Source organism: Podarcis gaigeae (genome assembly GCF_964106915.1).
Source record: "Podarcis gaigeae genome assembly, chromosome: 6".
Lineage (NCBI taxonomy): Eukaryota > Metazoa > Chordata > Lepidosauria > Squamata > Lacertidae > Podarcis > Podarcis gaigeae.
In genome coordinates this window covers 93,785,788-93,802,566 of record NC_139682.1, presented here as the reverse complement: position 1 = coordinate 93,802,566, position 16,779 = coordinate 93,785,788, and the positions used below count along the sequence as shown (strand labels likewise).

At 45.4% G+C, this 16,779-nt stretch overlaps 1 protein-coding gene across 10 annotated transcripts in view; it reads left to right on the top strand.

Moving 5' to 3' along the window:
• The window catches only part of ABL2 (ABL proto-oncogene 2, non-receptor tyrosine kinase), a gene marked incomplete at its 5' end in the record, with an annotated part of 81,069 nt that overhangs the window by 35,541 nt on the left and 28,749 nt on the right, over positions 1 to 16,779 (top strand). For 2 of the 10 annotated variants that reach the window (XM_083743765.1, XM_083743764.1), the window contains 6 exons: positions 2,106 to 2,283; positions 3,879 to 4,063; positions 4,781 to 4,933; positions 6,949 to 7,038; positions 8,642 to 8,905; positions 10,202 to 12,039. In XM_083743765.1, coding sequence (XP_083599891.1) covers positions 2,106 to 2,283; positions 3,879 to 4,063; positions 4,781 to 4,933; positions 6,949 to 7,038; positions 8,642 to 8,905; positions 10,202 to 11,910 — 2,579 coding nt within the window. In that variant the 3' untranslated portion in view covers positions 11,911 to 12,039. Of the gene's footprint in view, positions 1 to 2,105; positions 2,284 to 3,878; positions 4,064 to 4,780; positions 4,934 to 6,948; positions 7,039 to 8,641; positions 8,906 to 10,201; positions 16,697 to 16,779 lie in introns of all 10 variants that reach the window. The other 8 variants (XM_083743768.1, XM_083743763.1, XM_083743767.1 and 5 more) reach the window with 5 other exon arrangements.

The window sequence follows — 16,779 nt, the reverse complement described above, 5'->3', positions numbered from 1 at the left end:
CCTTCCAAATTCTGTTTACTTTGGCAAGTTTGAACAAAGCTCTAAGTGTGTAAAACCTATATTTTGTAAGATTGTACCTGTCTTACCCATTGGGTATAACTACCCTGTCTCTGGACTGCTGTATACTGGACATAATATTGCCATTCTGGCTATGCACCTAAAGCAAAAAACACATGGGTCCAAACATTGTAGTTGTATTTTATGTGAGCTAATAGGGGTAGGGGGAGAATGGAGCAACTTGGTGTCCCCCCCTTTTTTTTCTTTTTTTTTACTTCCTGAGAACATTTAAATGTTTCCAGTAGAAAAATTGGAAACCTGTAAGGGCACTAGAAAAAAATCATGTGCCTTATTTTCTTTTCTGGAATGAGTGAAATGCTTTGTAGTGCAAAGCTCTACACATTTTGAGTGAGTGATATGACCATTTTTTTTATGTTAGGCAATTTTCAGAATTACTGTTAGGCTGTTTCAGAGGAAGCAGAATCCACATTGAAAAGGCGCAAGTGAAATAGGATTGGGAGCTTGACGGTCCCTTGCCCCCACTTTATTGTTGTTTGGTTTTGGTTTTGGCATGCATAGTCTAGTGACTGCTCCTACATAATCTGAATTCTTCTCATGTTCTGATCCATTAAGTTCTACACTTCCAGTTTTGTATGTTGATATTTCTCACAGTTCTTGTGATTTACATTGCCATAGTAAGGCGAAATGCTGGGAATGCAAAGAACTTCAACGATCAGTACTGCACCCCTTCTGAAACAGATGCTTGTGTGGTAGGGCTTGTATGTCACATTCCACTTCTGGGCCAAGGAATCTTGTCTCCACTGAGACACAATGATCCATTCTAGAGCTGAGTTTTTAAATGGCTTGTATAGTGTTGCAAAGTACTTTATAGTCTTGTTTACCATAGAACAACTGGAGAGATCACGATTGTTCCCACTTTATATAAGGCAAACTGGGGCGAGGTTATAGTGATGTATTCATGGTCTCAGATAACGAGTGATCATCCATCTTAAGACCTTGCAATTGTGTATAGTTCCTTGCAGGGTGAAGTGTCAAACTAAATGGATACCAGGTGGTGGCAATATGGGCAACTGAAGTTCTTCGAACAATGAAACTGGTCAGATCCACACTTCACCTAGCCCAATATTGTCTCTTCTGACTTCAGTAAATCTCCAGGGTCTTGGGCAGAGGTTTTCCCCAGTGCTCCATTTAGTGTGAGATGATGAGCATTGAACTTGGGACATGTTCTCTGTCACTGGCCTATGTCTTTATTGAATCCCTTCCTCTCCAGCTCAGTTTCAGAGTTTTCACTGTTAGGGTGAATGCGATATCTGGTTGTGCATACTAGCTTACTGCACAGGAATGAGTTCACTGTGTCCCCACTTCAATTGGTGTTTATCTTCATCTAGGTCCTTAGCTGCTGTGATAAAGTTTAGTTAGTTTTTGAGTTGGATATCATTTTTATTCCATTAGCAATAGAGAAGTTGCATCTTAATGTGTCTGTGGGATTTAGTGGATCATGCTAGATGTGACCTTGTTGCAACCAGTTGTGGCGACTTCTTTGTGGATGAAAATGGCAGGACATTCCTGCAGTGGAAGGAAAGAAGGAAGGAAGGAAGGAAGGAAGGAAGGAAGGAAGGAAGGAAGAAGCAAGAAGCCTGTTTGTCTATTTGTTTGTTTTCCCCTTTACTGCAGTCCCAATTCTGAACCAGAGCCACTTCATAGTCGCTGTATAGGAACAGCTGTCAGCATAATATCCATTCCCCGAGTGAGGAAACTTTTGATTCTGGACAAATCCTCCATGTTTGTCAAGCCAACTCTGTCAAGCTTAGTGCCACTTTAACCATGTTTCTTTTTATTTCCTTGGCTGATCTAATGTTCTGTTTATCCAAATCCTATTGTGTGGAAATCCTTCCCTATGACACTGTGGAAATAGGAAAATCAGTGCTTACCTTGGAAACTTGAACATAACCACACACACACCCCACACCTTATCTTAATACTACCTGCTGTTCCAGCATTTTGGGGACTCTCTGCTTCAGTCGCATTAGAAGATTGTACCTACAATAAGAGATAAACCTTACCAGACTCTACCATCCTCCTGCCAGGTGTGTGTACTCTGGAACCCCCGTTTTATATAGTGACAGAATACATGCCGTATGGGAACCTGCTGGATTACTTGCGGGAGTGCAATCGAGAGGAAGTAACTGCTGTTGTCCTGCTGTATATGGCTACTCAGATATCCTCTGCCATGGAATACCTGGAGAAGAAAAACTTCATCCACAGGTTAGCAGAATGTCTTGACTTTTGTAAAAGGAGGGTGAGAGCGTGGGTCTGGGTGACCTTCCATGAGGAACTTTGATAAGATCTGATTATATGCTTTTAAGGAGAACTCTTGCAAGCTCTAGTCACGAGGCAATTGCCTCCTTAACAGAATAGCTTTGTGCCAGCTATTCTCCCTAGACAGAGCTTAACATATTTCAGGTTTTCTAAACAATCCTGAGCTTCTAGCTTTCACGTGAGGGGAAACATAGCAAGTTTCCTCTGAGGAAAAAAAGTTTAAAATGTTAAATATCTTGATTAAATATTTGAAGCCTCAGACAAGTTAGGAGAACACTTTGGGCAGCAGCGGTGAATAATTTGTTACCTACACAGCTCAATGTCTCTCCTGTGATCATACCATCCCCCCCCCCAAAAAAAAAAGAATTCTCCACATCCCCCATTTTCTCCACTCCTGTATCTTTCATCACTTAAGTCCTTGCATGGAAATGTAAATCCTGGTGTTTACTCTAGAGTAAAATCAAGGAAATTTACTGTACTTAGGTAGCACGTAGAACTCCTATTATCTTGTTGTGTTTCAGTGCAGGACGACCCTGCCAGAATGTTTTGCCTCCCCTATGAATTGATTTGCATATGCTTTTGTCCAATAGCTGTATCTCAACTGTTCTTGCTTTGATGTTTTAAGAATTTCATGAGTCCCTCAGAGAATAGCGACTACAGTTTGTATTCTGAAAGGGCCTTTGTTTTGGGGTACATTCTTCTACTGCAGTAGACTGTCGTCTGTCATCCAAATTGCTGCCTTGTTTGGCATGTTCAAGAGGCATGAATTTGGAAACTAAGCCTCTTTAGACCAGAATCAAATAGTATTCAAGTACCTTTCTATTTCCCTGTTCTCTGATTTGAATTTCAAAGGTTCACATAAGATGATTGCTCAGCATGATAGCATAGTAGGATTTACTGCGCTCAGCGGAGACTGTTACTGGCTGTTTAATAGCAACCAAAAGCTGATTTACTGTAGCCCATTTTCATGCTTGCAGTGTACTTAATTAAAAGTGTTCCATGTCAAAGGAGGGAGTGCCATTTATCTTGGCAGAAGCTTTGGCCTTGTTGCAAAGAGTACAACTTGGTTACAGTGCTTCAGACCTTTGTTCTAAAGAAGCGAAATAATGAGGCACAAATACAGACTTTCTCCAGCTCACATTCTTTACCACCTGTCCCCAGCTGCGGATTCTACACTCAAAATAAACTATGCAAATTTATAGCATGCAATTTGCACAGCACCCTTGTCTTCATTTTGATTGCTTGAGAGACCACGGTGAATATGTTAGCGATGTATCCCTGGGTGTTATAAAACATGGAGGCGAACAGAGAACAAGCATGCCAGGCACCAAAGCTGTACCTTTCAAACACTGAAGCATTGATCAAGCTCCACATGTTAGTAAGCAGACCTCTAGAACCACAAAGGCTAAATATGTTCATGTGCACCCAGTGGCAACCAGTTTTGAGCTGTAAAATCATATTCACCTCTCTGTGCCAGAAGGTTTAGGGTGAATCTTGATGGCACCAGAGGTCGTCATTCTGCAGTGTCTTTGTTTACACAGGGATCTAGCAGCTCGCAATTGTCTGGTTGGAGAAAACCATGTGGTGAAAGTGGCTGACTTTGGATTAAGCAGATTGATGACTGGAGACACTTACACAGCTCACGCTGGAGCAAAGTTTCCTATCAAATGGACAGCCCCAGAGAGTCTGGCCTACAACACATTCTCAATCAAATCAGATGTTTGGGGTAAGAAGGGAGAACATTGCTGTTACGCATGGAGTCCCTGTGTACATTTAAAAGTGGGCTGTTCTGGTATTCTTAGAATGAGCTCTAATCTAATACAGCTAGAAATGTATTTTGCCCGAAACCTCATAGGTTGTAGAGAACTGTTGACACCACCTAAAGGTAAGAACTTTTCACTTATGGAGCACAAGCCAGTGGGGTAGCTGGGGCTGTCACAAAGAACACTGTAACACTGAAGTACCTCTTATCTCTTAAAAATCATAAACATAATTTTTCTTATGGGTGGGAAACCTTTCTACCACATTTTGATTAAAATCTGTCTGCCAGTGGGTAGTTAAAATTACTTTGTGGCTGTCCCTGCAGTATAATCTGAATTTGAGGCTTAAGAACCTACTCTGATTAATTTAGATTGCCATATCAAAGAACAATAGCCCCAAATCCTACAAACTTTCCTCGGCGTGCAATTTTCCTCTATTAGTTCTAAAGAAGCTGCCTTCCGCCACAGTTTAGGAAATACTGGTTAATGGTTGTGAACTGTCCTTCCTTGGAGGTTTTTAAGCAGAGGTTGGATGGCCATCTGTCATGGATGCTGTAGTTGAGATTCCTGCATCGCAGGGGGTTGGGCTAGATGACCCTTGGGGTCCCTTCCAAATCTACAACTCTGTGATTCTATGAAATGAAAGGAATATCAGGTTAAAAATGACTTTGTTTAACTTGCAGCCTTTGGAGTCTTGTTGTGGGAGATTGCCACCTATGGAATGTCACCTTACCCTGGCATTGACCTCTCTCAGGTTTATGATCTACTGGAGAAAGGCTACCGGATGGAACAACCTGAAGGATGCCCCCCAAAAGTCTACGAACTCATGAGAGCATGTGAGTATTGCGTTCTCGCCTTTACTTTTAGTAACAAAACGTAGATTGAGACATCGTGAGAACATGCAGGAGGACAGGCAGTCCTGCTGACTTGCCATAACAGACAGGTTGCATATAGAGCTGGGAGTAAGTCTGTTAGCATGCAACCAGACTCTTGTCCAAAATGCAAGAGAATCGTTACCAGCTGACATCTTATGTAAAAAATCAACAGAAGCAAAAGACGGGTCCATTGACAGAAACCTCCGCTTAGGGGTTTGTGGAGACTCCATGTCACGTAATACAACAGCATCAGTGTTGTATGAAACAGAATCTAGGGGATTTCCATTAATTTATTTGCCTCATGGTGACACAGGGGAAAACTCTTGGGGAGGGGGAAATTCTGACAAAAACCATGGGGTTTGGATCCGTAAAAGGCCATAGAAGCGGAGAGCCCTCCTTCTCCTCACTGCAACTTCCTGAGCCCTCCAAAAAGCGTCTCTGGAGAATTGGGAGCCCCTTCGCAGCAAGGACTGTAGTAAGATGTGAGGAATTGCCAAAAAAACCACCAGGCATTCCTCAATATTCTTTTCAACTCTCATAAAATTAAACGCAAACAACAAATGAAATTTCTTTGTAACCAAGCCTGCAGACCTCTGTATATTTTTCAACTTGCAGAACACCAAGACTCTGGCGACTGCTCTAAATTCCGAGGCACCAGTAACTTGTCTTTTAGGTGTACAGTACTGTGTCCAGGGCAGCAGGTGGCACTGTGGGTTAAACCACAGAGCCTAGGGCTTGCCGATTGGAAGGTCAGCGGTTCAAATCCCCGCGACTGGGTGAGCTCCCATTGCTCTGCCCCAGTTCCTGCCAACCTAGCAGTTCGAAAGCAGGCAGTGCAAGTAGATAAATAGGTACACCGCTCCAGCGGGAAGGTAAATGGCATTTCTGTGCGCTGCTCTGGTTCGCCAGAAGCTGCTTAGTCATGCTGGCCACATGACCCGGAAGCTGTACGCCGGCTCCCTCAGCCAATAAAGTGAGATGAGCGCTGCAACCCCAGAGTCGTCTGCGACTGGACCTAATTATCAGGGGTCCCTTTACCTTACTGTGTCCAGTGGGGTGCAGTATTATGTCTGGTATTACTTACCAAGCAGGAGACAACATTTCAGAAGCAAATGGAAACGCTGTTTGATGCCGATATAATTAAGACGTTAAGTCAAGCAAGTCATAGGGAGGTTGGAGCCTGTTTTGATCAAATATGCTTCCATTGCCAAGAGATATTGAATTCAGGGTGGTTCGTCACTTTTTAACAAGTACAATCCAGTTTTCATAATACAGTGGTACCTCGGGTTAAGTACTTAATTTGTTCCGGAGGTCCGTTCTTAACCTGAAACTGTTCTTAACCTGAAGTACCACTTTAGCTAATGGGGCCTCCTGCTGCTGCTGTGCCGCCGGAGCACGATTTCTGTTCTCATCCTGAAGCAAAGTTCTTAACCCGAGATACTATTTCTGGGTTAGTGGAGTCTGTAACCTGAAGTGTCTGTAACCCGAGGTACCACTGTACCAATTTGGATTAGGATTCAGGGGTTTAGGGCTTGCAGAAGTCACCAAACATAGGATCGTAAAATCCTGTACAGTAATACCTCGAGATAAATACGCTGCAGGGTAAGTATTTTCGGGTTGCGCTCCGCGGCGACCTGGAAGTAACAGAGCGTGTTACTTTCAGGTTTCACGCTCACGCATGCGCAGACGGTCAAAATGACGTCACACGCATGCGCGGAAGCGGCGAGATGCGCAGTCACGTTTTACGTTCAGTTCAGGATGCGAATGGGGCTCCGGAACGGATTCCGTTCTCATCCCGAGGTACCACTGTATTGTAGAACATGGTTTCATTTGCATGTCATGCTAAACCATAATTTATTGCAACATAGTAAACCTTGGGATATGACCAGGAGGAGGAATTTAGAAGTTTTTCCTTTCTGCTTTGCTTGCCATGTTGCCAAGACATAGAGCTTTTTTCTGCTTCTATCGTGCTTTAGGCTGGAAATGGAATCCCCTAGACAGGCCTTCATTTGCAGAGACTCATCAAGCCTTTGAAACCATGTTCCATGATTCTAGCATCAATGAAGGTGAGAATCCTTTTTCCTTATCTTTCAACTTTCTATAAATGTTTACTTCTAAAACACACGATGTTTCCCTTCACCTTTCTAGCAGTTGAGAACTTATGGGGGCGTTTCTTCAAATTGACCCCTGGATTTTTACTGGAAAATTGATTTTTAAGTTGTGGTTTGGCGTTGTGGGGATGAGCAGCTGTAAGCCTCAGGATCACACCTCTGTGTGCGTGAGGGGAGAAGCTTTAAAACATCCCACATTTGTGAACAAATCATTATCCTGTAAACAGCTGAATATGGGAAACACTGGTTTATTTAAACTACTTAGTTCATAAACCAGAATATTAAGTCCTGATGCTGGTTTGATAGAACTAGCTATGATTCAAATAAGCCAGTTTCCTATAATGTGGAGACAGCCCATTTATTCACAGCCAGAAATGGAAAATTTTAAAACTTGATCCTTCATGCACAACGAAGAGGAAAGCACACACACAGCAACTCATTCTTTTAACACAAAATCACGGTTTATGATTAAATCTGCTGGGCCAAAGTAAAAAATCTTGGGGCTGGAAGTCGGTGAAAGGAAGTGTTGTGCCACAAATAAGCCCTTTTCTGTTTCTTGTGTATCATGACTTTCTGTAAAATTCAATTTCCTGGTTGCTTCAGCCTAGCTTTTCTATTTAAAATTCTAGTATTCATGTTTGCAGAGATGTGTTTAAACATGTAGCCAGAAGCTGTGAACAGCTCCACTTTAAGATCCCAAATGTGATAAGATCGCCTATTGTATTTAGGTTTGCTTAAGATGAGTCATAAGCAAGGAGCTAAAATTGAACCTGCTCAGATTGCTATTACACGTGGAAAGATACGTGATGTGTGCAGGGAACTCTGCAGGAGGAAATGCAGTTTCCACTGGTACTGCTCCTCTGTTTTGTGCTTCTGCAAACCTCTCCACCCACCCCCCCCAGCCCAAGCCTTCTGTGCACACTGCACACCCAGGGGAAGGGGGGGGAATCCCCTTGCATTAGTGCTGATCCTTGTGCTAGCACAAAAATTTAGTTGAATGCTGCCATTCACTGAGTAGCTCCTCCGTTTTCCCCTTGCAGAGCATGCACTGAGTTAGGGCCAAAGAGTCCCAGCAGGCCTGGGCCACCACTCTGGGTGAGCTGACCATGGTTTTGTAGAAAACCTAGAAGCAACACTGGAAGGAAGCTTGAGGTTACTTGTACTGCTTCTTCCCACACTTGTGAGTCCTGTGCACGTATCTCTGGGGTGATGCAGGTTTTCTTTTCTGTGACAGAATGTGCACCAAGCCAGAGGGAATATTCATATCTCTTCTTACCTTCCCTGCGTTGCACAGGGCGACCCAGAGTAGTCCACCCTTTTTTCCACTGCTGCTTCCATCCTCTGTTCATTCTCTCCTCTGATTTCTGTGTACCAGGCAAGATAGAAAACTTGAGTAATAGGCACTGTTTGCTTCTTGGTGAAAGCTTACCTCTTGTTTCCTGCAACAGTCTATGTTGCTGTTGTGGCATTTTGAGACCCTTAGAACTGACCCCTCTCTATACTTGAATTCAGTCTCTTCCTAGAATCTCTCAGTGATGTTTCTTTTTCCCTTGTCCAGTGCCTCTCGTTAGCACCCAGGTCTGCTTTCCTCTTCCTTTGCTGCTCTCTGTTCCAACTATTCCCCTGACGTTTCTTACAGAAGTGGCAGAAGAGCTTGGAAGGACAGCATCTTCTTCATCCATAGTTCCATATTTGCCTCGTTTGCCCATGCTTCCTTCCAAGACCAGGACCTTGAAAAAACAGGCTGAAAACAAAGAGAACATCGAAGGAGCTCAGGAGGTTGTAGAGCATTCTGCTTCCAGCTCTGCACCAGGTATGCTTGGTAAGCAAAAAGCTTTGAGTGCTGTGATGTCATAAGTGATTTCTCTAATATTCAGACTTGGGCTCCTGTAGGGCAGTGTCTCAAAGAAAGGTCTGGCCCTGGGCTGGAGGCACTTTGCTCTTCTTCTCAGAATCAGTTCTTTCTTCTGCCTTTGTGGTAGAAGGAGTAGCTTTCTACAGGAGTGGCTGGTTTGAGCCAGCTTCATAGCTGTGTCTCCCCGCCCCCCAAATAATCCATACCAGAGTGAGCAAAATGGGTGGCTGTTCAGTCGACGCTCCATGGCTGCAGTCCCTTATATTTGTCAGAAAACATACGTGGGATTAGCACGGGCAAAATAGGATGGAGGTCATTGCAAGCTAACTTTGCAGCGTGAATTGCAAGTGTAATGCAGGAAGAAGTTCTTCCTTTTCTTACATAACAAAATTGAAAAGGCTGTAACACTCTGTTTTGAAAACTTTCTCCGAATGAGGGCAACTAAGAATAAGTCGCTTTGTAGGTTTAGCTGTAATTCATTACTAAATGTAAGGGTTTTAGCAGCATAAATGTGTAAAGTTTTCTTCTTTAGAGAGCCTACCACAAAATAGGTGAAATGAATGTTTCTCAGTACACACAGCTAGGAAGTGCTTATCTAAGAAATGGATTCTAAGAAAGAACTATGCGAAAAGGGACTGATTCTGCTCCATAGATGTCTTGCATTGTCTGAGAACAAAGCAAATTTAATATCTTCCTAGTCTCACTGAAGCTCTTAAATCAGAAGTAGAGAATCTCTAACACTCCATATGCTGTTGAACTCTCATCAGCTTCAATCAGCATCCTAATGGTCAGAGATTATGGAAGTTGTAATCTGAAAACACCTGGAGAAACATCCTTGCAGTCTCAGATGCAGTTTGATGGGGTGAGGCTGCCCTGCATTCAGCAGATGGACCACTGATACAGATCCCGTACTGCTAAGGAGATATTACAGGTGTCTTACAGACATTGTAAGCTTTTCTCTCCTGAAGGGCAAATAGCTTGCAGACATGATTCTAATTGGGAAAGTAGCGTGGGGGGTGAGGCCTAAAAATCCTCCTCTTGCACTGTGATTTGTTTCAGGGGGCTGAAGCTGTTAATATATATGTTTTTTTAAATTCTAGGAGAGCCCAATCATCTCTAGTTGCGGCTAGTAAGCAACTATTTGCAATAAGCCCACACATGGGTGATATAGTACATTGCATAACTTTGTGTAGTCAGAATCCCAACCTTCATGGATACCTGGCAGCCTGGTGGAAAGTGTCTTCTCTCTCTCCTTTTCTTTAGGTTTTATCAGAAGCTCACAGCAGACCAGCGGGTCCCCAGCACTACCTCGCAAGCAGAGAGACAAGTCGCCCAGTGGCCTGTTGGAAGACACCCGGGAGACCACCTTCACCCGAGACAGGAAGGGGGGCTTCTTTAGCTCTTTCATGAAGAAGAAAAATGCCCCTACGCCTCCAAAGCGCAGCAGCTCTTTCCGCGAGATGGAGAACCAGCCTCACAAGAAGTATGAGCTGACGGGTAACCTTTCAGCCGTTGGTCCTCTGCAGCACATCGATGGGTTTTCTTTTACCCCCTCCCAGCAGGACGGAAACCTTTGCTCATCTAAGTGCTATGTTGGGGGCTTCACGCAGCGGAACTTCTATGGGGATGACGGCGGTGGCGGCGGCAGCATGAGCAGCGGTGGGGGCACAAGTACCGGCAGCGGGTGGTCCGGCATCACGGGCTTCTTCACGCCACGGCTGATTAAAAAGACCCTGGGTTTAAGAGCCGGGAGGCCCACCGGTGGGGAGGAAGCCTCAAAGCCTTTCCCTCGGTCCAACTCGACATCTTCCATGTCCTCGGGTCTCCCTGAGCAGGAGAGAATGGCTATGACCCTTCCCCGAAATTGCCACAGGTCCAAAGTCCAGCTGGAAAGGACAGTCTCCACCTCCTCTCAGCCCGAGGAGAACGCTAGCAAGTCCAGCGACCTGCTCTCTAAAAGGTGCGAAGAGGTTCCCACTCTGACCAGAGACAGACCAAAAGCCAAACTTCTGCCCAGAGGTGCCACGGCTGTTCCCCTCAGGACCCCTTCTGCGGATGCGGCTGTTTCTGAAAAGGACACTCAGGGGCCAACAGCCACAGCGAGCCTGAAGAGCAAAGAGAAAAACAGCGGGACGCGGCAAGGGTCCCTCGAAGGCGAGGAGAAGTCAGGCTGGCCTTCTCCACCCAAGGCTGCCGCAGTCCTTCCTGTCACCCACAACCACAAAGTGCCCGTTCTCATCTCACCCACTCTGAAGCATACGCCAGCAGACGTGCAACTGATTGGCACAGACTCTCAGGGGAATCGCTTCAAGCTCTTATCTGAGCACCAGGGCACGGCTTCCAGCGACAGGCCCAGGCGGATAAAACCAAAGTGCGCTCCACCTCCACCGCCAGTCACGAGGCTCCTAAACCAGCCACCCACTTGCTCAGATGTGACAGAGGAGTTGAATAACGGGGCGTTGGTACAGGCTGGGCAGGAAGCCAGCGAGGGCACCAAAAAGGTGGTGGCGGCACCTGCCGGTGGAAAATCCGGCAGGCCTGTAATTCCCCCACCTCAAGTGCCTCTGTCATTGTCTTCCACCTCCCCTGCCAAAATGGCCAATGGTACAGCGGGAGCCAAAGTAGCACTGAGAAAGACCAAACAGACAGCTGAGAGAATCTCCGCCGACAAAATCAGCAAAGAGGCTCTGCTGGAGTGCGCGGACCTCCTCTCGAGTGCCATTGCCGAGCCCACCACAAACAGCCACCTGGTGGACACAGGGCACCAGCTGTTGGATTACTGCTCAGGCTACGTGGACTGCATCCCGCAAACACGCAACAAGTTTGCCTTCCGGGAAGCTGTGAGCAAACTGGAACTCAGCCTGCAGGAGCTGCAGGTGTCCTCTGCAGGTGCTAGCCTGCCCGGAGCAAACCCTGTACTTAATAACTTATTGTCTTGTGTTCAAGAAATCAGTGATGTTGTCCAGAGGTAGCTACTGTTTATAATCACCCAGTTAGGAGGAAAGAAGTCTACACCTAGTGGAGGGAGAAGGGTCAGGATGACTACCTTCTGGTGTTTTTTCCCTACCTTGATACTTTTGAAAGGAAAGACTGATACTTGAGTGAGTTTTATGTGAAGTACCTCAAATCACTGAGCTCTCATGTTTACAGGTTCATCTCAGAACATGGGGCAGAGGGGGAGGGGGAAGCCAAGCTTCATTTGGGGGGTGGGGGTCAGACGGTTTGCAGCTGAGTGAAGAGGGCAGAATGTCAAGAACTTGCCCTAGCCAGAAAATGGGGAGCTTATTCTCCGATTTCCCTTCCAGAAGGTAGAAGAACCAAGAACAGGGCCTTGATTTTGGGAAGAGCCTGCTGATCTCCACAATGTTGTTCAGATGACCAGAATTATTGGAGAGGGGGCGGGGTGGGATCCTTTTCTGCACTACTGCATGTTTTGACCTTCTGGGATTGTGAGAGAAAGGTTCAGAGGCTCCATTGGAACAGAAGTGGACTGATCTTCCCAAGAGGGAGAGGGTTTATTTTGGGGGAAGGTCTGTGGAGCTGCTGGAAGTGGTGCATTCGCCCATCGGGCATAACTTCCGCAGTGCATTTTGCTGCTGTAGTAAGAGTTGCAAAAAAAACCTATCCAATATAAGAAACACATCCCTTTTTTTGTCATCCTTCTCACATATTTTACTATCCACACATCCAGTCCTTCACAGCTTCTTCCATGATGGTTGAGCTGACTTGCCACTGGATCAATCTCTCTCACTCCCACTCACTCACTCACTCACTCTCACTTGCACGCACACTCAGACTGGCTGTCATCACCCTGGTAGTGTAGCATGGGTATCTAACCTGGCACTCACTTGAGTAGTTTGGGCTGTAGCACAAATTTGCCAGCATGTGTCCAAAAGCTGTAATGTCTGTTTTTAAATGTTGATACAACATTGGGCCCCTCTCCTTTGATAAACCTTGAGGGGCCACCCTGGATTAAAGTCACTGCAGAATGCTGCTGTTGCTCTCTACATTCCTTTTTTATATATATAAAAATGCTTACCCTAATCCAGCTACTTTTTTGAGGGAACCAGAAACCTGAGCTCATAATGTCTCCTGTTAGAATTACAATTGGGCTCCTTTGGCAGTACCTAGTCAGAGTAATTCCTTTACCATCCGTATTTTATAATAGGACCTTTGCCCTATTCAGAATTACGAGATACTGTTTGGTTTTCCTAGAAATGCCCTGAATGTGTAGCGTAATGGGGCGAAGGTATCCAAGAGGGTAAAATTGAGTTTGGTGTCTGGGAGGAGGGCAAGAAGGAGCCCTAAAGTAAGAATGCTCCTCATCACACTCTTAAGCGTGAAAGATCTTGGCAAATTTGGGGTTCAGTTGAGATCAGGGTGAGGATGGTGGAGGAGTTTGCATGCTGTTGTTCTTCCTGTAGCTTGCGATTGCCTTTTTCCGGCTATCCCTTTTTTTGAGCAGGAAGCATTGGACATCCATATGGATTGGACACTACTGGTATGGTTGGGTTGGAGCAATGCCCGTGCCATCATGCAGACAGTCGATGCCACGTAATGTAAAGCAGGCCTTGGTTTCTGTCTTCAGCTGTTCTTTCCTGTCCTAGAAAATTCCCAGATTATCTTGATATGCAGGTGTTCTTCACCTGCTGGACTTAGCCGTTGTAGTATGGTTAAGGTCTGCCGTATGCTGCTATTCCTGTGACATCTCTCTTATAAACACAAGAACATGAAACCTGTTACCTGATATAACACATAGAAATGCTTCTCTCACACAGCTGTAGTTCTGTCGTTGCTGAACTGAGGCTTTGAGAGAAGTTGAATTGCCCTGACAAGGTGTATATCTCTTAGGCATGGAAAGAATTCTGGCTCTCAGAAATCCAGCAAATGAGTGCAGCACTTCCTTGTGCCCCCAGAAGGTATTTGGCAAAGGAGGGAAGGCATGTACTTCTTGTTGGGGACTTGTATGCCCTTTCTGCCCCACAAGAAAATTCAGGATCTTCCCATCATTGGTTAGCAGCATTGGTCATAAATAAAATAAAATAAAAATCAGGGTCTGGTTTGTTTTGCACCTTAATCTTTTTAAAATGCGGCAGTTTTCCTTTTGCAGGCTTGAGAGTTGGAATTGTATTGCTATGCTGTTTGTTTTATATTGAACCTCCAGTGATGGTGGAAGGGTGCAAACTTGCCGCTCGTTGGGGCTTTCTCTCCAAAACTCTGATTTTGACTCCTTTTCCATTGGCTGCACTAACTCAACCACCACAGCATAAAAAGCAACTTCTCCCATGGTTTAGTCTAGAACTAGATTGGCAATGAACTCTGACAGGTGGCCCTTGCTGCTCCAAAGAGTGCATGGCAATGGAAATTTGAAGGGAACCAGTTTGCTTCATAGTCTGGACTGAATAAATCAAAAGTGGGCAAATAGAGGCAAAGAGCCTGGCCAGACATTACATTCATCAAAGGTAAAGTTGCCGTGAATAAACCGGGTTCTGATTTGCTGAGAATATTGAGGGATTCTGCAGATGCAGGCAGAGAAAGACTTTGGCAAGCACACAGGAAAGCAGAAGACTCTAGGCAGGCTTCTCCCCCTTGATTCTCTGCTGGTCTCTCTCCACTTGGGAAGGAGAAGCTAGCACTAAGCAGAGATGGGTGACCAAAGGGGAAAGGAGTGGTTCATTGCATCATAAGATTTGGAGGAAGCCTTGTATACCACCTGGTCCAACCCTGCTCAATGCAGGAAGCCCAGGGCAAGAGCATGCCAATGTAATGACTCTCCAGCCTCTGCTTAGAAACCTCCAGGGCCTGAGAGTCTACCGTCCCCCTGGGTAACTGGTCCCATTGTCAGCCTTTCCTATTAAAGGAGCGTCTTCTGACATTCAACCGAAGTCTCCCCTTCTGTAACTAAGCCTTGCCCTCTTGGGCAACAGACAGCAAGTCTTTGTCCTCTTCTGTGTGACAGCCCTTGAGGCAGGGCTCTTTTTCCCCCCAGCTGGAGCTCACTGGCTCCTCTCAAGTGGGCACCATTGCCACTCTTAAGAGAACAAAGGAGAAGTTCATGGTGAGCTCTGGCACCTCTTCTAGAAAAATAGCATAGCCGTTAGGTATTTGCAGAGTGATGCAATATCCCACCATAGCCTTCTCTTTGTCAGGCTAAATGCACCTGTTTCCTTAACCTTTCCTCATAGGACATCTTTTCCATACCCCAGCCATCTTCACTGCTATCCTCTGAACCTATTCCAGTTTGTCTCTATTTTGCCAAAACTAGCCGGCAACCCATTGCCCGGGGGCCTACTGTTAATGCCTGCTCTGGTCGCCTTTTTGTAGCATTCCTCAGAGGTCCAGTGGTCTTTTTTCCCCCTTTGTCATAGTCACAGCTGTCAATACCCATAACCTGCTCCAAGCTCCTTTCCATTCATTGCTGCTGTCCATGGTGACTACTCGGCCACAGGTATCACCTGCTTCCATCCTGCCATAATGACCCGCCAATGCTGCATCAGAACCAGGGACATGGGGAAGCCAGAATGTTGAGCAGAGTGGTGAAACCTTTTCATTCTAAGCCGCTGGACTGTGCAAGCCTGGGTATCCATCCCTAGTGGTACAACATTTTGTAGAAGAGAGCCCTGAAGGGACCTTAGCAAGGGCTCCTCCAGCCTAGACATCCTCAGCTCTCAAAATCAATCAATCTCCATTGAATTTCTTGGAGAAAACACTACCTAGTCTGTCTGTCTTGAGGAGCTTCAGGATTCTTAGCAGCCAGGGCTTGGCTTAAATGTGACAATTTTTTAGTTGATGAGTAATGCATAGTCTGGTTTTCAGATACCTCGGTGTTGAAGTAGGGACAACCTAGCAAAATTTTATTCCGGGTGTTGTTTAACCTTTGCATAGGCAATTTTTGAAGGGGGTGGACCCAAAATGTTCTCCTCCAAACAAAACCGCAGTCAGTATGTGTTAAGTTTAGAGAGTCAGATAACAGAAAGTAGGAGCACTGTTGCAACTCCCCCCACTTCTTGTTGGCAGGGTTGTCTGCAGGCCCAGGCCAAACTCTTGAGTAGAGAATGCAGCCATCATCTCAGCATCTTGGTCCTGTGTAAATATATGTTAAAGGCACACTGTTGTTATGTTCCCTATGTCAGGTACCTTCTGAAGTGGGGAAACTTGGAAAGAAATACATTTTGGATTGCACTACTAACCCCACGAGCAGCAATACAGGAACAGGGAAGCTCTGAGGCTTTAGCATAAGGTTAGAAATGGCCATTTTTAAGCTTTTTTGAGAGGTTCTCTGGCTGCTTTCCCCAGCCAGATTGATGCATGTTGATCATGTTGAGGATGATCTGAGTTGCAGCACAAAACATCTGGAGGCTGAGGGAGGCTGTTCTGCAGCAAAGCAAGAGGAGGCCAGAATCCTTTCTAACAGCTGCCGTTCCTTGACAGTCACAAGGAGCTCTAGCAGTGCACCATTTTGAACTTCTCACTCTACCTAGAAGTTGTGCTCTTGGGAAAGCCATAGCTGAAACATAGGGAAATGGACTATGTTTCAACTACAGTACAAGCTTCCAAAATTTATTATGATTTATTGGGCATGCTTTTAGCCTGCCGTTCATCTTAAGTAGATCACAGAGTATGCAGTACACAAACTACATACAATTATGTTCTATGATATTACATAAAATCAGGGTGGTGGTGTTTATAAACCAGTTAAATAGGCATCAGGTTACCAGTAAGAGCAGCAGAGATTCAAAAGTACACTGATCAGCGGATGTCTCACAAATGAACTTGGAATCTAGATGGCTGAGGGACTTTATGGATCAGGTTTGGGGGATACAGTGGGAGGACAAGAAGGA